The sequence below is a fragment of the Electrona antarctica genome, assembly GCF_951216825.1.
Source record: "Electrona antarctica genome assembly, chromosome: 5".
Lineage (NCBI taxonomy): Eukaryota > Metazoa > Chordata > Actinopteri > Myctophiformes > Myctophidae > Electrona > Electrona antarctica.
In genome coordinates, this window is record NC_136810.1 from 41815804 (window position 1) to 41838303 (window position 22500).

A 22500-nucleotide genomic window follows, 5' to 3' on the forward strand; every position below is an offset into this window, starting at 1 on the left:
AGACAAAAACGTTAAACGCTAAATACCTAAATTGTAAATTGTAATTGTACTGTCACCTCATAAACACGTGAAAAAAATCATGGCACTCCATCTTTAAGTGAACATAGCAAACCTGGTCTTTCTGTCTCCAGGCCGCCAGAGAGGTCTGAGTCCACATCAGACATGTTGGATGGCCAGGCAGTCCCGCAGACCACCAACCACGTCAACCACAGAGTCCAGGCCGAGACCCTCCCGGACCCTGAGAGCGCCCGGCCCGTCGTCCACGAGGTTCTCCTGGAACCCATCCACCACCCTGACGGCGAGGAGCATGTCAGCCTCCAAAAAGACACTCCCACCACCACCACCACCACGTCCTCTGTGACGGAGCTCCCTGTGGGCTCTGCTGCCCCCACGGAAACAGACCCCCTGCCGGCCCATGCCTCCTCCGCCCACCACCTCCACCACCAAATGGATCCCGAACTATCGGCGCCGTCCTCCGTGTCGGGCTCCAGTCGGGCTCCGTCGCGCGCTGCCTCCACCCTGCCCCCCGCCGCTGCGTGCACGAGGAACGGCCTGGCATCGTCCACCACGCCCAGTCCCATCCTGGAACCCAACGGGATCGGTGCGGGGACCTACCTGAGGACCCCTCCCGGTGCAACGCTGGCCCCCGCAGGCTCACACCACCAGCAGCACAGGAGGAGTACCTTGGAGGAGGTGGAGCAATGGGTGAAGGTGCAGAGGACAGAGCACAAAGGGTATGTTCACCGTTTTACTCTCCTCAGGATCCTGCCAGTACTCCCAACATAAAATAAAGGTTTTGTGAGTTTTGGCAGGAACCTGATTACATACATTCTGTAGGCACTGGTTCTCAATCACTATAGCTCTGGATCACAAGCATATTCCCAAGTCACCCAAGAAATGTCTCTTTTATTTAATTTATTTTATGAATGTTTAAAATTAACACTTACACAGGGTTGTACTCTGCCCTTTTTTCTTCTTTCTAATTATTTGTTGGTCCCCAAAACATTTGTTTATTGTCATGATTTTTGTCAACTCGGCTGTTGGCTTTGTCCGAGGCTTAAAGGTATTTAAATAAATACGTTTTGAAATGTCTATGGAAAAATTAATGGGAAATTCTCTCCCGGTGCCCTCGCAGGGGGCGGGGCTGCGACACTAGTCTGTCCTTTGAGAAACGTTGTTGCTTTCATCTTTAGGCCTACTGTCTAACTTCCACAAGGCAACAGCACTATAGTGTCCTGGTGGGATAATAATGTACAGTTTAGTGAGATTTATCTCTTGACCAATTAAGAGAGACTTGCAATTTGCAAGATGAGAGTAAGCGGCGTGAACCTTGGTCAAGGTACGTGGTCAAGTAGAAGTAAACTAAAGTGAAAGCAATTAAGTGCTACAAAGTAATTAGTTAGAACAGTGGTTCTCAAAGTGGGGTCCGGAGACCCACAGGGGTCCTTGAAGTTGTTCCAGGGGGTCCCCAGCTAAATGATAGTTAGGAACCAAATGGACCCTTATGGGTCTCTAACTTTGAGAGTGTACAAATGGAACCAAATGGACCCTAACGGGTCCATTTGGTTCCATTTGTACACTCTCAGAGTTTCATCAATCAATTAACATTGTTTTTACAATATAAATTGGGGTGCCAGAGAATGACATTAAATGGGGGTCCGTATTCTAACGCATGTCAAACTGGGGGTCCTTGAAATTGAAATGGTTGAGAATCACTGCTATTCTTCTCTTATGGGGGCCAATAAGTGTTCATTCTTCTCTTATGGGGGCCAATAAGTGTTCATTCTTCTCTTATGGGGGCCAATAAGTGTTCATTATTCTCTTATGGGGGCCAATAAGTGTTCATTCTTCTCTTATGGGGGTCAATAAGTGTTCATTCTTCTCTTATGGGGCCAATAAGTGTTCATTTTGGGGTCCTTGACATGAAAAAGGTTGGGAACCACTGAGTTAGAAGGTACAGATATCAGACCTAGCACCTAAATATAATAATCTTGGCCTTTGTGGACAAGCAAAGAGCATACGTCTAATATAATGACAACAAATAAACATAGCAAACACCTCCCTCTAGTGGTTGGGAAAAGTAGCCGACAATGGGAAAAGTACAGTACACTTATAGTGAACAAGTCTTATCATAATTCATAACAATACATTGTATTTACTTAACGTACTCTGTTATATTCCAAAGAGAATAGTTTAATTTAATTAACTATTTGTGACCATATTTGACTGAGAGCCTGCCATCGTGCAACCTCCAGCTTTTCACCAGCGCTTTACCAGCGGGCGACAGCGGGATAACAGACCGCTCCACTCTATAACAGACCGTTGTCTAATCAAAGCCTCAGAGCACCTGGCTGCACTGCTTGGATTTTATGCTGTACCCAACATGACAGCCATGTAAACAATCATACAGTGTCATTTAACTAAACAACATGCTTTCTCTTACTAAAAAGCAGGATAATGTATGGCTGTGTGGTCATTGTTTATAGATAAATCACCCTGTCTGTGAGGTATCTATCAACAATGACCACGCAGCCATACATTATCCCTTACATGGGACCCGGCAACTACTGCCAATAGCCTTCGAAGAGGCGATCGTCGAAAAGTGGGCGGAGGAACATCGCCCGAAAACATGAAAATATATATTTTTAGGACATTGTTAATGACAGCAGGAACGCCCCACTAGGAGATTTGTATCGCCCAGATAAGACGTTTTGGAGTTTTACGCATTGTTATTCTTTAGCTATTGAAAAATAGCAGATCTACAAGCTCGTAGCGCGGCACATGGTGTCACACTATGAGCTTGTAGATCTGCTATTTTTGATTTTTTTTTAAATGTGGCGCAAATCTTTGAATACATATTCTTTCAGAGCGAATGTTTTTAGCTCAAATCTTTGCTTCTGGGGGGCGGGGGGGGGGGGGGGGGGGGGCAGTTAAAGAACATTTTTGGGGTCCTAGACATGAAATAGTTTGAAAACCACTGACATAGAAACCTACTGTAGGTTTTTCAGAGACATTTGTAGAATCGTCCTCAGGTCTAAATGGGTTAAAACGCACTGTGAGTGTTTGACTGTACTCTGTACCGTTTACATCAATCAATCAATCAATCACTCTCCTCTAAATCAAACAAAAAATAGCAAATGAGATGAGGACAATAAAGTTGAGGACAGCCAAATAAAACAGATCCTCTATGCTGTACTTAAACCTCTGTTAACCACTGTTTAAATGTCTTCCAACGAAAGGCCTCCATCCAGAGAGAGCACTCTCCCTCGGCGGACCCCTCCCACCCAGCCCAAGTTCTCCACCAAAGAGGCCTACTACCAGACTCTGCCAAAGACCTCCCACCGCCCCAGCCCCCCGACCCCCGCCACCGCTCGCCTCGGCGAGTACAAGTACGCCCAGGACCGCCTCAGTCACTTCCGTCTGACCCCTGAGCAGCAGACGGGGCCCGGGGGGGGCTCGGGGACCATCGGTGGTGCTGCCGTATTTCAGTTGTACGAGTGGCAGCAGAGGCACCAGTACCGCCATGGCAGCCCTACGGCTCCGCTGTACACCCCTGCGCCCGACTACCCGTTTGGAACCCGCCCCCCCACCACCGTGCCGCCCTCCTCCACTGTGGGCTCCAGGGTTACCGAGGGAGGGCTGCGCCCGTCTCGCTGCGTGTCGGTGCCACCCACCGCCGCGGACATCCCGCCTCCAGGGCCCCCTGGTGGTCGGGGCGTTTCGCCCATGCGCAGGCCGCACACGCCTGCCGACCGGAAGACGGTCATGCCCATGGGAGGAGAGAGGTCGGTGGTGGACGCCCCGTTTGCTGCGTCCCCCCGCAGGTCAAAGTCTCAGCTGCTCAAGGTAAGATCAGCTACAATCTACTATCACTTTAGACGTTATACACTTCAATTTCACAATTTAATGAGTAAAAAAAGAACATCTTGGTTGCAGTAAGGAATTTAATACACCTTTACCTTACACGAAATAACAAGAAAACACAATCTTCTGTAACATATTTTTGAGTGGTGTAAACCACTCCTACAACTGGCTTTTGTGTGCAGAAAAAAATGAGCATGGTTGCTATGTTCAAAATAATTTCTGACGTAATTAAATCACACCCGGGTGAACTGGATGACCGTAGCAACCATGCTCATTTTTTCTGCGCAAAAAAAGCCAGTTGTGAAATCACATCCGGGTGTGATTTCATTACGTCAGATCAGAGCTGATCATGCTATATAAAACCTTACACCACTCAGTTCACACGGGTGTGATTTTTACATTATATTGGACTCATGATGTTTATTGAACTAAAGATGTGTGCACAGCACTGCACATTATGCTTACATGTTAGCGCGTTCTCTTATGAAGTGACATGGACACTTTCAAAGAAATTAGAGAAACGGTTGGATGGCACTTACACCCGCCTTCTAATGAGAGCACACAATCTCTCTTGGAAGAGCCACCCATTGACTAATCTAATATACGGCAACCTTCCCCGTGTTTCTTCACTAGTCCGATCCAGAAGAACACAGTTTGCCGGCCATTGTTACAGAGCTGACAATGAGGTTATATCTTCCCTTCTCTGGAATCCTGCCTCAAAGCAGACCAGAGGTAGAAAACTGTTGTTCCCTGATGTCATCGCTAGGGACACATGCATCAGTAAGCAGGAACTGGGGATGAAGGAGCGGGAAGTCTGGCGTGGCATTGTGAAATCCATGATCTCGACCGCGGTCGAAAGTGTCTTCCGATGAAACATCAGAATGAGCTCAAATTCCTAAATTGACAACATTCTTACATTTTCAAACAATACAAAATGTGCAATGATAAATTACAATTTCCAATTTAGGCATTTACCAGATGCACTTAATCCAGAGCGATTTACATTAAGCAAGAACAAAAAGCATGGCAATATATCACATACATAAAAGGTTGTTATCATGAAACATTCGTAGGGCCTAAGCTAAGAACGTAACAGTGGAATATAGATGAAACTATACACTATATACTATACAGTATATACTTTAGAGTGCTATGTCTACATAAATTGCTATTGTAGTGCTGTCTACATAAAATGCTATAAGTCTGCATAAAATGCTATCTAAGTCTACATAAAGTGCTATCTAAATGACATAAGTTGAGCCTTTGCATATGCTTGTAAGGTCTTCGGGGCTGGGGCAAGTGCTACGGGCCATGATGGAGTCTGAAGAGGTGGGTTTTCAGACTGCGGCGGAAGATTGGGAGTGAGGCTACAGTTCTGATTGTAATGGGAAGTGCATTCCATAGTTTTGGAGCCAGAAGAGAGAAGCGTTTGGGACGTGTGGAGCGTTGCCCTGCCGTTTTTAGTGAAGGTATACTTCCAGCTCCCCTGCGTTGGCTGATCTGAGTGCGCGGGAGGGTTTGTAGGGTTCGATCATACTTGCAAGATATGGGGGAGCCATACCTTTTGGTTGCTTTGAATGCCAGCATCAGAGTTTTGTATTCTGTGCGGGCAGCGACCGGGAGCCAATGAAGGGAGCGGAGAAGGGGGGAGACATGTTAGAATTTTGGCTGGTTGAAGACCAAGCGAGCTGCGGCATTTTGGATCAGTTGGAGAGGCTTAAGTGCACATACCAGGCCAGTAAGGAGGGAGTTACAATAGTCAAGTTTTGACAAGACTGACGTGAGGAACGGTCTAATTTGTCGTATCTTATAGAGTGTAAACCTACAGGATCGAGTGACAGCTGTGATGTGTGTTTTGAATGAGAGCTGACTGTCTAGGATAACACCAAGGTTCCTGGCTGTTGGGACAGACGTTACCAGGGTGTTGTCTACGGAAATAGTTAGCTCCCACATAGGGCAGGACTTAGCTGGGAAGCTCAGTCTTGTCTGGGTTCAGCTTGAGGTGGTTAGAAGACATCCACTGTGAGATGTCAGCCAGGCATGCATAAAGACAATCGTATGATGGAGAAATGCTCAGAAGAATACAGACAGAAAGGGAAATCCTTACATGAGGGCATGAAGGAAAAGGGCCACTGTTTTTTTCTTTTTTTGCTGTATCCAATAAGCATGGAGGTGATTGTGACCTATACGCTGAGCATGAAGCATGAAAGATGAAGTGGCTTTCTGCTTAAAAACACAAAGTCCTAGATCTCAAGCTATTAGGATTGAGGGCATACAGTATGTGTTGTGATAGATTGAGGGTGAATTAACTACCGTGATGCTTGATTTAGTATTCTGGTGTGCTAAGGCAGTGGTTCTCAACTTGAGCATCGGGACATGATTTTGTTTTCCTCTTTTTTTTTGCGTCCTCACTTTTCCGTCTCCACTTTTATCTTCAATGTTTACACAAACACGGACAGCTGGGAAACGTTGAAAATAGGCGATCTAGAGTTGCAAGGTCTAGTGAGCTTGGGGGTCATGCCTTGAAAAGGCTGAGAACCACTGTGCTAAGGGGTGAGGTAACCACTGTGCTAAGGGGTGAGGTAACCACTGTGCTAAGGGGTGAGGTAACCACTGTGCTAAGGGGTGAGGTAACCACTGTGCTAAGGGGTGAGGTAACCACTGTGCTAAGGGGTGAGGTAACCACTGTGCTAAGGGGTGAGGTAACCACTGTGCTAAGGGGTGAGGTAACCACTGTGCTAAGGGGTGAGGTAACCACTGTGCTAAGGGGTGAGGTAACCACTGTGCTAAGGGGTGAGGTAACCACTGTGCTAAGGGGTGAGGTAACCACTGTGCTAAGGGGTGAGGTAACCACTGTGCTAAGGGGTGAGGTAACCACTGTGCTAAGGGATGAGGTAACCACTGTGCTAAGGGATGAGGTAACCACTGTGCTAAGGGGTGAGGTACGTTAGCCTGGCTAATATCACACTGGCGGCAATTTTTTTTTGCCAACGGCTGATTCGGTCTGGCTCATTAGCCAGGCTAGAGGTACGTAGCGTCTGAAGAAGTGAGTTTTCAGAGTGCGGTGAAATAATGGCTTCATGACGTCCTCTGGTGACTCCAGTGACATTCAGGACTAGGCCAGATCACAGCCCATATGGAGATATTTCACCAGTTATGTTTGCTGAAATCAGGTGATATTCTGGGCCAGATGTGACTAGTCTTGGTTTGACATTGGTTAGACATTACTAATTCGTCCTGGTCCTGACCGTGCTTGATGGGAGGTATTCCACAGCTTGGGAACCAGGATGGAGATCAGTCATGATGCTTGTAGTGATGGCCAGAGTGTTGTGATAGATAGATGTGATTGATTGATTGATTGATTGAACATTTTATTCACAGTTAGTACAGTTCAAACGAAGGTCAATGCAAAACTGCTATGAGGATGAAACCAGAAAAAGCACTAAGACTTGTTTACATCAGGGTCCTCCATCTCCAATTCATCAGAATTGTGTCTCCTGATGTGTTAGCTGATCAAGTGTGTGGGAAGGTATGGACGGGTGGATCATGTCCTGAATGTAAGGCGGTGGCCCTTGATTTCCTTGTAGATCTACATCACGTTTTTGTCGTGCCATTTTTGTATCGAAGCAGTGACAGGTGTTCCTTCTACATTTCATTGTGGATTCATAAATCAGTGCTTGTGGGGGTTTTTGTGTGCTTGTTTGTTTTGTATCCATGTGTGCACAATATGTCTTAAAACAGCTTGGAAGGTGTTGTCAAGCGCAGCCCAGAACATTATGCTGCTAAATGACTCTGGAAATTAGATAATTCCCTTCCCAGACAATAATTATGTTCAGTGCCACATGTTACCACTTGCACACGCTAATTTATGTGAAGACATTGGCTCATCTGTCTATTTGTGTGTTTACATTGATGGTTGAGAACCATGGGTATTGTTTGAGTTTGAGTTTTAATTGGGAAGGAAAGAAAGAAAGAAAGAAAGACATTTAATTTGAATTAAGCTATAATAATGCGTTGTCAGCAGGCTGCCACCATCGAGAGGCGGTCAATGCCTCCAACAGGCTACATCACACACACAGTCAGCGCCCCCAGCCTTCATGGCAAAACGGTAAGCCTTAAATCATTACAACTCTACGGATTACAACATTCTAATGGGGAATATACTCTACGTGTATTATTCAAAAGCTATTTATTTATTTATTTGTATTTAGAGTAGCCAATAATTTTTCCACCCCTTTTTTTCTCCAAATTTAGCCAATTAACCCTCCCCCACACCTTTCTGAGTTCCTCCCTCCCAACAACCCCCTGGCAGGCACCAGCACAGCTCGTTAACAATGGCTGGTGCAGCGGCAGTATAGATTTCCTTCTACTCCTTCCCCAAATCCCCACCCAGCTTTCCTCCCTGTAACATATGCATATAGGCTCTATCACACAGAATAACTCTTCCTACTTCTGGGACCCTTCCCTACGTCCTTCACAGGTGTTATGATACTACAATGATACTAATTAAGGCTCTGTTCCTTTTAGTGTACAGTATACAGTGGTTCTCAAACTTTTCTCAAAGGACCCCCATATCTCTGAAAGCGATTCAAATGATGTGTTTGCAGTCCTCCTGGACAGAAAAGTAATTTCTTACTTTGTGAGTGGATATGAAATGTGATCGCCATCTACTTCTAAGGCTTCTGCTACAGCTTTCCTACTCTTTATCTTTGATGGGTGTGAAATGTGAATACACGCCTCAGCTCGGGTTGGCGAATCAGGGAAGCAGCAGGTACTACCCACACCCCTCGCATACGCAGAGAGATTTGGTGCACAGACGAAAATCTGTCAGAAACCGATTAGAGACGTTGTTGTGGTTCAGATTAGCCACACTTCACTACACACTACACACTTCTATTCCGGGACTGAATCCCAGCAAAAGAAAACATTATGAAGTTGCAACGTTTTTTGTTTTTCAAGAGACTTGGCTACCCAGACTGTCATTAAAGGTAAAGTGATTTTCTTTAGTTAAAATAAGTGTCAAAAATCTCCATATTGTGATAGTACCCATTGCTATACAGGTATATAGTGTTTGTTGCAGTAGCAGGAGTCTCCATGTCTCTCCAGCTTTTTATTAAACAAAAAATGCATTTTCAGAAACTGAAACTGGGATACCAATTTTATCCAATCAGGATAGAGAACTCAGTCAGGATACAGATTAAACAAGTGGCATTGTAAATGATGACACAATGAAATGAGCAGACACAATTGGAACTGGAACACTATAGAAATTAAGCTCATAAATAGCTACTCTCGTGATTGGCTGAAATTTTGTCACATACCTGAAAATGTATTTTCTGTTTTATTAACCCATTTTGGAGTGAGGCCTATTCTAAAAACGCTTCTAAATCCTGACCTAAGTTTTCTGAAAAACTTCAAAGCAGCAGCATCAAAACAATGAACACTGTACATACTGTACAGAACACCAAAAGGGGTTCCCGCCCAGAATGGGAGACAGGGAGACCCCTGTTACTGAACAAACACTCTATAGCAATGATTACGATCAGAATATAGTGATTGAACCTTTGTTTTAACCAAAAGATATGACTTACCATACCTTTAAAGAATAACAAGTTGAGCAGAGAAGTAGAGGGTATGTTGTTGTTGTTGTTGTTTTTTTACGTCCTACGATGCCTCCCAGCCTGAGGAGCTCACGCTGCTCCTTATCCAGTTACGGCGCCACCAGGCCAAGATGGCCTCCGTACGTCACCACACCCTCGCCCAGCTCCAGCAAATCAACGGCCCAAAAGACCCCTACAACTACCACCACCACTTCCTTAACAATAATACTTCCACCTCCTCCACCACCAATCCCTTCCTCAACCCTGGCTTCTCAACGATGTCCCACGTCGCTCTCTCGGGTCTCTCTGCCCCATTGAGGCCCAGTGACTCCCAGGTGGGGGGATCCGCATGGAAAGCCCGTCTTAATTTGTCCTTCGCCGACAGCTGGTAGAGGTTGCCTTTAAGTGGTCATAAAGTGAATTGGTCACAATTATTATCAGTCAATAATGATAGAGGTGGTTTCCTTGAGGAGAAAAATGACAAACAATAAAAGTTGGCTGTGGATCTTCAGTAGGTCCCTGTACCTTTTATTGTTTTCCAATTCTCGTTGATATGTACAGTATGTATGAATGCTGTACATAAAGTACAGACATTGATTGAAATATTGCGAATATTGTCTTTCCCTTTAGTGCCTGTAAAACTGCCTGAAACAGCACAACTGGTTTTGGTAGAACAAGTCACAGAGATTTTAGTAGCAACCTCTACCAAAAGCCCATGCAGTGGTTTGGTGATGTGACCTTATCGGTCATGGATCAGCAGCCTTCCAAAACCATCAGCTTCCTCTTTCTTGACAAGCTTGGTTGGCTTCCATATCGTCGTGGCTTTGGTGACACCATCCATTATATCGTTAGCCTCCACATATCTACGTATCACACTCACTCCAGAGGGCCACTATATTTCCACACTCACTCCGGAGGGCCACTATAGTTCCACACTCACTCCAGAGGGCCACTATAGTTCCACACTCACTCCAGAGGGCCACTATATTTCCACACTCACTCCAGAAGGCCACTATAGTTCCACACTCACTCCAGAGAGCCACTATAGTTCCACACTCACTCCAGAGGGCCACTATAGTTCCACACTCACTCCAGAGGGCCACTATAGTTCCACACTCAATCACTATATTTCCACACTCAGTTCAGAGGGCCACTATATTTCCGCACTCACTCCAGAGGGCCACTATATTTCCACACTCACTCCAGAGGGTCACTATATTTCCACACTCACTCCAGAGGGCCACTATAGTTCCACACTCACTCCAGAGGGCCACTATATTTCCACACTCACTCCAGAGGGCCACTATAGTTCCACACTCACTCCAGAGGGCCACTATATTTCCACACTCACTCCAGAGGGCCACTATAGTTCCACACTCACTCCAGAGGGCCACTATATTTCCACACTCACTCCAGAGGGCCACTATAGTTCCACACTCAATCACTATATTTCCACACTCAGTCCAGAGGGCCACTATATTTCCACACTCAGTCCAGAGGGCCACTATAGTTCCACACTCAGTCCAGAGGGCCACTATATTTCCACACTCACTCCAGAGGGCCACTATAGTTCCACACTCACTCTAGATGGGCCACATTGCATATTACTGTCGTAGCAAAAATAGACGATCTACAAGCTCAAAATGCGTCACACTGCGACGCGTTTGTGCTTGTAGATTGGCTATTTTTGCTATATTTGAATTTAAATACTGAATTAATTTCTTTATTGGAATCCTGAAAAGTAACCTTTTTATATAATTTCAAATGCATTTAGTTATAGTTATGTTAACTTTATGAACTAAATACAAATACATTGGACATTAAAAGACAATAACATTTTAATACTAGTCAATATATAGACTGAAGTAAATAAAGCAGGTCATGTTTGCATGTTTGGAATTGTAACAGCCAAAATCAATCATTTGTTGATGTTAACGTGCGGGCCGCATTAAGTGATGGTGCCGCCAGTCGCCCATGTATGCACTAGCATGTATAGCCTAAGACTAAGTATCCACACATGTTAAGTAGCCTCTCGGTCGCAGCCACTAGCATGTATAGCCTAAGCCGTTCGCTAATTGGCATTAACTTCAAACCATTCCATGCTTTGGCTTATTGGTTAGCTGCTATTTTTGGTTACATTTTTCATCAACTGTGCTTTTGATGTCAGTCAGTGTCTCACATTAGGGCCATGTTTCAAGTTTGTTTGTTTTAGTAATGCAAACCAGCTTCAAAGCAGAGCTGTTTCTTGCGGGCTGCAGCTTGTAGTTGTATGTGTTTTGTTTATTGCTACAGAAAGATAAAAAAAAACTTTGTCTGTCTGTTTAAAATAAAATGTAATTGTGTCTGTGTGCGTGTGTACCTGCGTGTGCACGTGCACATGTGTGTAGCCGGCCCCATGATTGTTTGAAGGCAGCCGGCTTGTGCGTGTGGTGTATATGAATGAATGAATGAATGAATGAATGAAGGAATGAAGGAATGAATGAATGCCATCTGCAGTACAGTACCTGTTGTGTTTAGATGTATATGGTTAACGACTTGTCAGTATGACAAAGGGCAATTTGACCCTTGTTTCCTCAAAGCAATAATCCATATCCATTTGTTTGTTTATATATTTCCTCACCCTGTAGGCCGATGACACTTATGTGCAGCTGAAAAAGGACTTGGAATATCTGGACCTAAAGGTGGGACATGGAGACAGAGTCCTCCTGACTGTCTGTCCCTCTCTTCTCTCTCTTGCATTCTTGTGTTGACTAATGGTGCTGCTCACAGCCTTGATATAACCGACAACAAGGGCTGGGTCTCTGGCCATAGAATTTTGGTTTTAGCATTGATTCACACACAATTTTTAACCGAACACACTAAGCAATATTATTTCTGAATAGTATCATATATTATTGAATTTCTTATTCACAGTAATTTGATTCGTCATAGCTAAAAGTACCCAAAATGTGTGAATAATAATAATAATAATAATATTATATATACATTGTATTGTATACATTATTAGTATAATAATGTATAATGTATACAATTGTATCTTGAAATCAGTTTTACAGTTACAAAAGTAGAAAAACTGTGTTATGCCAACGATACCCAGCCAGATTGTCCTCCAATGCTAACACCCTAACAGTATTAACTACTAGTTATTTCATTTTTCTTCTGAGGCAGCCAATATGTAACTGCCCCCCCCAAAAAACTAAAGCAGCCGCCATTTTGTGATGACGGCTTTTGGGGTGTGTGTGTGTGTGTGTGTGGTTTCTGACTCCCAGATCAGAGCTCTAGAGCCGCTGATCCTTGCAGTTCACAGTTTGCTACTTCACTGCACTGCCGGGCCCCTCAGGCCTCTAATGAACGTAAGCTCTGAGTGTGTACAGCATTCATGTGTCTGTGCCTGTGCTGTTAGCGTGTAGCTAGGGCATCTATATATGCTCATATTCTGTGTGCCTTCCCAGGGTCCCTTTGTGTGTGAGGAAAAAAAAACATCCCATGAAATCCCATGCATGTTTATACAGTATGCAGGTACTGTATACGCATGTACAGTACAGTCTATTATGTGTGTGAGTTTGTCTATATAGCCTATGCGCCTGGAGGCTGGGATACATAGAGACATTACATCTGATTGCTTCGAAGCACCGTGTCTGTGGCTTAATGTAGCCTCTGTGATTTTTGGCATCTCCTCATGCCATGATGATGAAGGCATTGACGTTGAGTAGAGGCATGGGACGGCTCGGCAGTGCATGTGCTGTGGCTGTGGCCCCGTGGCTGTGGCCCTGTGGCTCTGTGGCTGTGGCCCTGTGGCTGTGGCCCCGTGGCTGTGGCCCCGTGGTTGTGCTGTAGCTGTGGCCCCTTTGTTGTGGCTGTGGCCTCGTGGCTGTGCTGTGGCCCCTTTGTTGTGGCTGTGGCCCTGTGGCTGTGCTGTGGCCCCGTGGCTGTGGCCCCGTGGTTGTGCTGTGGCCCCATGGCTGTGGCCCCATGGTTGTGCTGTGGCCCTGTGGCTGTGGCCCCATGGCTGTGGCCCTGTGGCTGTGGCCCCAAGGTTGTGCTGTGGCCCCGTGGCTGTGGCTGTGGCCCCGTGGTTGTGCTTTGGCCCCGTGGCTGTGGCCCTGTGGTTGTGCTGTGGCCCCGTGGCTGTGGCCCTGTGGTTGTGCTGTGGCCCAGTGGCTGTGGCCCCATGGCTGTGGCCCCATGGCTGTGGCCCCATGGCTGTGGCCCCGTGGCTGTGGCCCTGTGGTTTTGCTGAGGCTGTGGCCCCTTTGTTGTGGCTGTGGCCCTGTGGCTGTGCTGTGGCCCCGTGGCCACGTGGTTGTGCTGTGGCCCCGTGGCTCTGGCCCTGTGGTTGTGCTGTGGCCCCGTGGCTGTGGCCCCATGGCTGTTGCCCCGTGGCTGTGGCCCCATGGCTGTGGCCCCGTGGCTGTGGCCCCATGGCTGTGGCCCCGTGGCTGTGGCCCCGTGGCTGTGGCCCCATGCCTGTGGCCCCGTGGCTGTGGCCCCATGGCTGTGGCCCCGTGGCTGTGGCCCCGTGACTGTGGCCCCGTGGTTGTGCTGAGGCTGTGGCCCCTTTGTTGTGGCTGTGGCCCCGTGGCTGTGACCCTGTGGTTGTGCTGTGGCCATGTGGCTGTGGCCCCTTGGTTGTGCTGTGGCCCCGTGGTTGTGCTGTGGCCCCTTGGTTGTGCTGTGGCCATGTGGCTGTGGCTGTCATATATAATGAAAAAGAATAGCATAATGAAAAGTAGTAGCATGTTAGAACCCTTTCAATTCTCCACTAAAACACTTCATGTGTAATATTGTATGTTTTGGTTGTGGGTTCCCACATGTTTTGTATGGTGTATGGTCTGAGCTTCTTTGTATCCATAGCCATTCTTGTTTTCATGGCAAGAGCTGTTTCTGTGTGCCAATAGTTCACCCATGCTATGTGTTATGTATAGTATGCAAGGGAATGTATGAATGAACATTAGGCAGTGGTGGAAAGTAACAAGTACTGTACTTACCGTAAGTACAATTTTGAGGTATTTTACTTCACTTGAATATTTCCAATACTTTTACTTCTACTCCACTACATATCAGAGCCAAACTCTTTACTTTTTATCCACTACAATTATTTGAAAACTTTAGTTTCTAGTTACTTTGGAGATTTTAGCCGATCTACAAGCTCACAATGTGTCACGATGCGACGCATTGTGAGTGTGTAGATCGGCTATTTTCAAAAGATTTTGCACACATTTTGAACTTGGCAAATGGGACATTCTGCAATATGAGTAGTTTTACTTTTAGTACTTTAAGTACATGTTGATGCCAATACTTTTGTACTTTTACTTGAGTACATTTTTAATACGTAACGTAGTGCATCCACATTGCAGTATTTATACTTTTACTTAAGTAAAACATTTTGTTACTTTTTCCACCACTGCCATTAGGGGTGTAAATATCTGACCTCACAATGATTTGCTTTGCGTATGATTCTTTAGGGAGTTATTCAATGCATCATAAAATCTACAATGATTTGATGGCACTCAATTTGCAGAACTATTTTGAATTCACACATGTAACTCAACCGACTTACTCTGTATTGGTGGACAACAGGGAATATGAATGATACACAAAGCTTCAAGTTATCTCACACAATTATTTTCAAGAAGTGCCATATTTCGTTACATTTAATATGGGCCAAAACATAATTTATTTTAGCATTCCAAATGCATGCAGTTGAAATCCTACACTATAAGATCGATGCATCATGATGCATTTTTACACCCTAATGACCAATACATCTTTGCTTCATATTAGATTCTGTAGTCACTGGTCTTTGTCATTTATGAAGTAGTCCTTTTACCTCATATCCAGCATCTTGAAATGTTTGTTTTCTAATCTCTAGGTGTTTGGAAGCCAGACCGTGAAAGATTTTGGGAAACCAGTCAAAGTGGCAGAAAGTGACGTGGACGTAAGTAGGAACATCGTGAAACCATCCTTTTCTGCATTGAACGCACCTCTACAAAATGTACTTATTCTGTATCTTTTTGATCTTCTGCCCCCAAAGCCCAAAACACACTGCTGCCTACAGTTGGAGGCCATCGATATTGTCCTTTTCTTTTTGCTGAGGTTTGCGTGATCTGCACAAAAGGACAGTTAACCCATTTTGGGCGGGAACCCCTTTGTGTTTTAAACATTATGTTATAATTTAGCTATTGAAAAATAGCAGATCTACAAGCTCATAGCGCGCCACCGAGTGGCGCGCTAAGAGCTTGTAGGTCTGCTATTTTTGAAAAATCGTGAAAATAGAAATAGAAAACTGGAGGATTTAGAAGGATTTTTTTAAATTTTGAGGTCAGGCCTAAATGGGTCAAATGATAAGGGACAATATCGGTGGCACCCAACTGTAACTGTTATTGGCTATGAGCAACCCTAACACCGGCGGGTAGGAGTGTGTTGCTGAGCTGCCCTGCAGCACTTGAGTATAACACCACTGTCCTATTTCCAGCCTCGCCGAAGAATGTCTCTTTTGTACATCCGGGCAGGAGATACGGACATGTAGAGCAATGGATGAGGAGAGACTAGTTGTTGAGGTCGAGAAATAGCTATGCGACCCAGACCCAAAATCCTGTCATTAAAGACAGATGGGTGGAACGGGTACTCTGACACGGGTACAACGGTTATTGCATAGCCGGTGGGGAATGGATCTCCAACTCCATCGTTACCGGTTTGGTGCTCTACAGCCGGGCACCGGTCTAGTTATCTTTTAATGCCAGTATGTAAATGGTGCCTCTGTCTCCCCCTGCAGGTGAAGTTGAGCCAGTTGTGTGAGCAGGACAAGACTCTGCAGGAACTGGAAGCAAACATCAGCTCCTTAAAGGAAGACAAGGTACGCAATGTTAAAGACCCAAGACCAGATTCTACGAAATGTCTTCTAAATCATGACAGTTTTCTGAAAAACCTGTTTCCACATATATATATATGTGGTTCTCAAACTATTTCATGTCAAGGAGCTCCAAGATTATATGTAATTGGCCGCCGACCTCCCAGTTAAAGGGGCATTCCACTCATTTTCAACATTTTACTATATCATTAATAATATACCTTAGAGCTGTTGTGTGGAAATAATAAAAGGTCTGAAAAAGGTCTGAAAAAAATCTTTTTTTGTACTAATCCTCTGATTTGGTGAGATGAGATAAAGTATGCTCTTAGGAAGGCACTAAAAGGCTGGTTGCTTCGCTCCGCTTAGCATATCGTCTCGCATGCCTAGTTTGGGACCCGATTGAGCGGCGGAAAGGATGCACTCTTACTTCCGGTTTAAGATGGCCGGTCGAAGCACCTGCGATTTGTAGTAATTTTGTAGTTTTTGCCTGGCAGGCTGAGGTAAGGTACCCAAAAACATGCCGGCAGGAAATGTGTTTTAACTTATAGGCTTTGTTTGGACCACTGTATTTTTTAAGTACAATACAACTGGGTAATGCTGTGCACATCATTATTATGGTATATTTACTCTACTAGTCTTTAGAGATCTCTGATTAGTTTAATTAACTTTTTTCCGCCATTTTGTGTTTTCTTCTAAAAAAAACACTTGTTGCTACTACTCCTACAGATTGTGTCCAAAACTCACACAAATATGTACACGTTATCTCTGGGTTCATGTGATCAATCTTTCTGTCTATAATATTTCAATAAGTAAGTCTTGATATTTCCAATTGGCTATGAATGCGCTCCAAATTTTGGGGATCCTGGGAAGGCAACTCGGCCTGGCGGAGACCTGTGCTCCGAGGACAACCCTTTAACCCATTCAGGACGGGGACCCTTTTTGGTGTTTTAAGCATTATGTTATACTTTAGCTATTGAAAAATAGCAGATCTACAATCTCGTAGTGCAGCACTCTGTGCCGCGCTACGAGCTTGTAGATCTGCTATTTTTGAAAAATCGTGAAAATGTGGTGCACATCTTTGAATATATATATTCTTTCAGAGCGAACGTTTTAAACTCATGTGTTTGCGTCTGGGGGGGTCCCTGGAACAACATACTTTCAGATGGGGGTCGGCGTCCAAATAATACAGATCATTCTGGGGGTCCTTGACATGAAAAAGGTTGAGCACCACTGACATAGAAACATAGGTTTTTCAGAAAACTGTCAGGATTTAGAAGCCTTTTTTTTTAATTGGCCTCAGGTCTAAATTGGTTCATATTCTCTCTCTCTCTCTCTCTCTCTCTCTCTCTCTCTCTCTCTCTCTCTCTCTCTCTCTCTCTCTCTCTCTCTCTTTTTTTCTTCTTTTCCTTATGAATGTCTCATCATCCCTCCTCCACCTGCGTGGCTCGCTGTGTCAGGATAAGCTAGAGAGCGTTCTGGACGTGTCCCACCAGCAGATGGAGCAGTACCAGGACCAGCCAGCCCACAGCCAGAAGATAGCCTACCAGCAGAGGCTGCTGCAGGAAGACCTGGTCGCCATCAGAGCTCAGATCTCACGAGTCTCCATGGTACGGGATACCGCTGCTATGTCATGTGATCTCATGTGTCTCCACCGTGACATACCAAAGCCTACACGGGTTGTGCAGTCGACGCGTTGTGATTGGCCAGTCGCTGTGATTGACAGCCTAAACCTAACCCTAATCTTAACCTCAGTAAAACTATACCTAAACCTAACCCTAACCTTAACCTCAAGAAAACTATACCTAAACCTAACCCTAACCTTAACCTCAGTAAATTTAACTTGCCCGGGGGCGTGGTTATAAACACAACCCGTGTAGGAATTAGTATGTAGCGTCTCCACCATAGAGTTATATAAAGGATAGAGTGTTAAACCCCAGCGGCGTGGGGTTTCCCCGTGCTAAATTCAGGGGCCCACCTGCAGTTCCAGCTCTGACCACTACGTCTCGCGGCTACAACGTTGGCCAGCCTTTCTGGGGGCTTGGTCTCCACGGTACGGGACCGCTGCTATGTCATGTGATCTCACGCACCTCCACGGTACGGGACCCGATCCCCCTAACGTGTGTCCGTGCACGCCTGTGCGTGCACATGAAGTGAAAATTGAGCTACATTTCCTAACCACCTGTCCACTGTACCAAGACATCAGAAACACATATCCCACAGATTACAATCACCCACGGAGATTTTGAAAACATGACTAATGACAAAAAAAACTCCCATATCTGCTGGGCGAAGTACAACAATGTGCAAAGACAGCAGCAAGATTTGTGAGCTGCTGTGACACGCGCGCGTGTGTGTTTCCATGTGTGTATGTGTGTGTCAGAACGTTTGATGAAACTTGTATCATCCTTTTTAGGAGATGTCACGGGCCTGGGAAGAGTACAGTGTTCTGGAGAGCTCTGTGGAGCAGCTCAGGACGGCTCTGCAGGCCCACATGAATGACCGTACCACTCCACAGGTAAGACCCATAGTGAATGACCGTACCACTCCACAGGTAAGACTCATAGTGAATGACCGTACCACTCCACAGGTAAGACCCATAGTGAATGACCGTACCACTCCACAGGTAAGACCCATAGTGAATGACCGTACCACTCAAGACCCATAGTGAATGACCGTACCACTCCACAGGTAAGAACCATAGTGAATGACCGTACCACTCCACAGGTAAGAACCATAGTGAATGACCGTACCACTCCACAGGTAAGAACCATAGTGAATGACCGTACCACTCCACAGGTAAGAACCATAGTGAATGACCGTACCACTCCACAGGTAAGAACCATAGTGAATGACCTACCACTCCACAGGTAAGACCCACTTCTCTACAGTCAACCTCTGGGAAAGATTTGGAGCACCAGTTTTTAACTTAAAGGACCACTTCACCACTTTTCAACTTATCTTCATAATATTGGTCCTCACTAATGATCATGATAAAATTACACAATTGTTTTCTACTCTGTGTCTCATAGGAGGGCTGTGGCCAGTTCAGAAACCCGTCCACCAGTGACATCATTGTTAGGCAGATTGTTTTTAAACAAGCTTTTTTTTTTATTATCGTGAGAACGATGGCTTCCATTTTTACATTGCAACTTTTCAGGAATAGAAAGCCTGCAGTTTCTATTAGCTTGGATTCCCCATCGATGATGTCACTGGTGGACAGGTTTCTGAACTGCCCACAGCCCTCCTATGAGACACAGAGTAGAATTTTGTTTTTGTATTTTATCATGAACATTAGTGAGGACAAATTGTATGCCCTCAAAGTGAGGGCAGAAATTTGAAGACGCCAAAAGTGAAGTGGACGGAATTACTTTTGTGATGATTTGATTGGCTGAGCACAGAATGTGATGTATGATGATTTAAATGTTGAATCTTCTTACCTAACTTTTGTCCATTCAATGTTATGTACAGTTACAGTACCACTGTACCATGTGTGTTTTCATCTTGTCTTTGTGATCTTCTTTGCATAAGACCTTCATTGTTGAATTTGATATTCTAAACAAATCGAATACAAAATAATATATATATGCATACATTTCATTTCATTGGCTGCTTTGTGTCCCACCTCAGCAGGAGAAAGCCCAAATTAAGCGCGAGTTGTGGAGGATTGAGGACGTGATGGGCGGCTTGAGCGCCAGCAAAGCAAACTACAAAATAACAATCAGCTCCGTCCACAACCCAGGTAGGAAGAACAGCAATACTCCCATCTGCTGTCCTCACCTAGAACTACAACTTCACCCAAAACTGAAGGGCTGTCCAAACCTAGAACTACAACTACACCTAGAACTACAGCTACACCCAGAACTGAAGGGCTGTTCACACCTAGAACTACAACTACACCTAGAACTACAGCTACACCCAGAACTGAAGGGCTGTCCACACCTAGAACTGCAACTACACCTAGAACTACAACTACACCCAGAATTGTCAATAATATGTTGTTTTAACCCATTAAAACCAGGGCAGCGTCTGTGTCATTTTAGATATTAACAACTTCAACTATTATTCTATACTTTGGCTATTCAACAATCGTGAATATTTGTGACAAATCTTGAATATACATATTTTTAAAGTGATTTTTTTTTACCTTTTTCTATTTTAGGGGCACTAGCCCCTCCTATCTTCCGGTGGCTATAAGCACAGGTCTAGATACATATCATTTTATCCAGCACATATCCAGCATGTAATTGTCATACGGTACCGGGGCGGCGGTGGCTCAGGGGTAGAGTGGCCGGATGGGAACCGCAAGGTTCCCAGTTCGAACCCGGGCTCCCCCAGAGTTAGTGTCAAAGTGTCCTTTGCTTGAGCAAGACTCTGAACCCCTAACTGCTCCCAATGTGCAGGTTGGTGCCTTGCATGGTTTCCGCCGCCATCGGCATATGAATGTCTGTGTAAATGGTTGAATGTAATGCACAATCTATGTAAAGCGCCTTGGATAAAGGCACCATTTACCATTTTCCATACCCTCTCTCTAACCTAAGAGAGGAAACTAGTGCCTTCAGTGTCGGAGCCAGCAGTGCCTTCTCAGAGCGCCACGCTCCAGCCGCCTCTCCGCAGCTCCCAGACGCTGCCTCACAGCACTGTGCCAAAGTGGGTGAGTGTCCAGGGCTATTTCCAGCTACACTACAAAAATCAGTCCGCACTTTAAACTCCAGAATGCTAATGTAACAATGACATTGTAAAAAAAAAAAATTGAGTCTCTGACTGCAAGTTGTATTTTAATACCATACTGAAATGAACAGAAACCGATGGCTTCCTGGAAGGTAGGAAAATGTGTATGTGTAAAACTGTGATATGCTTTGGGAATTTGTCGGCAGTAATAATAAAGTATATGCATTATAATGCATAATGTGCACAATTAGATCCCTAGTCGTCCAATCCTACATTTGTCACATTAACATGTTAATCAAGCCATCAATCATTCCATATGGTATTTTTCCAATAGCGCCTGTTTTAGCCTTTTTTGAATTGGATTAGATTTATACTTTATTTTAAACACATACCGCACATACTTTCAAAACAAGCCTCTTCTGCTCACTTGACTCCTTATCCGTGCACTTGGGTTCAAACAAACATGGTTACAATCTCAAACTCTTAACAGTGCCATTTCATTACATCATTTAAAACAGCGGTTTTCAACCCTTTTCATGTCAATGATTGTTTTGGCATTTGAGCCACGGGCCACCATTTGATGAGATTTAGCCTCTTAGAATGAATGTGGAATATTCTTGGAACTTGGAATATTTTGTTTTCATTGGACGAGATTTTGTCCACAATTCCATGCTGTAATGATGTGGTACCAGAGAGACAACAGGCAAATGTTGATCAAAATAACAAATGGACCCGTAAGGGTCGAATAACGCTCTATTCTATAAGGTCCATTTGGTTACCAACTCTCCATCATTTAGCTGGGGACCACCTGGAACCCCTTCAAGGACCACTGGTGGTCCCCGGACCACTGGTTGAAAACCACTGATTTAAAAGACCAAACATTGAAATTGAAACTGGCAGCAAACATGTTGTTTTTATTTGATGGAATTCCCACTTAAGCTGGCCATTCAGATAAAACACTTGTTCACTGTTTTTTCCATGGTTGTTTATTTATTTTTACACAGGCTGAGGAAAGCGCCCCGCCCAGGCCGCCTCTGCCCCACCTCTATGACTATGAAGACACGCCCCCTGTGATCCCACCGCTCCCCCAAGAGGCGTCAGTCATTCGGCACACATCAGTCCGTGGCCTCAAGAGGCAGTCAGACGAGAGGAAGAGAGACAGAGAAGTTGGCGTTGGTGTTGTCAATGGAGACTGTAAGGTATGCTCACCTTTAGGTACAGTAGCTCTTTTCTGAGTGTAGAAAATTATGCTATTGAGGTTCTCTCTGGGAGTAACAAGGATGGATAGGATCAGGAACGAGTACATCAGAGGGACAGCACATGTCAGATGTTTCGGAGATAAAGCCAGAGAGGCCAGACTGAGATGGTTTGACACGTACAGAGGAGGGATAGTGAGATGGTTTGGACATGTACAGAGGAGGGATAGTGAGATGGTTTGGACATGTACAGAGGAGGGATAGTGAGATGGTTTGGACATGTACAGAGGAGGGATAGTGAGATAGTTTGGACATGTACAGA

The 22500-nt window shown here is 44.9% G+C and overlaps 1 protein-coding gene across 5 annotated transcripts in view; it reads left to right on the forward strand.

The window, feature by feature from the left end:
- The window catches only part of LOC306923407 (pleckstrin homology domain-containing family A member 7-like), a 189294-nt gene that overhangs the window by 150265 nt on the left and 16529 nt on the right, over positions 1–22500 (forward strand). For 2 of the 5 annotated variants that reach the window (XM_079501470.1, XM_079501472.1), the window contains exons 10-20: positions 132–734; positions 3240–3846; positions 7886–7972; positions 12092–12145; positions 15337–15402; positions 16240–16320; positions 17772–17921; positions 18728–18829; positions 19942–20053; positions 20853–20965; positions 21987–22181. In XM_079501470.1, the coding sequence (XP_079357596.1) occupies positions 132–734; positions 3240–3846; positions 7886–7972; positions 12092–12145; positions 15337–15402; positions 16240–16320; positions 17772–17921; positions 18728–18829; positions 19942–20053; positions 20853–20965; positions 21987–22181 (2170 nt within the window). The remainder of the gene's footprint in view (positions 1–131; positions 735–3239; positions 3847–7885; positions 7973–12091; positions 12146–15336; positions 15403–16239; positions 16321–17771; positions 17922–18727; positions 18830–19941; positions 20054–20852; positions 20966–21986; positions 22182–22500) is intronic. The other 3 variants (XM_079501473.1, XM_079501471.1, XM_079501474.1) reach the window with 3 other exon arrangements.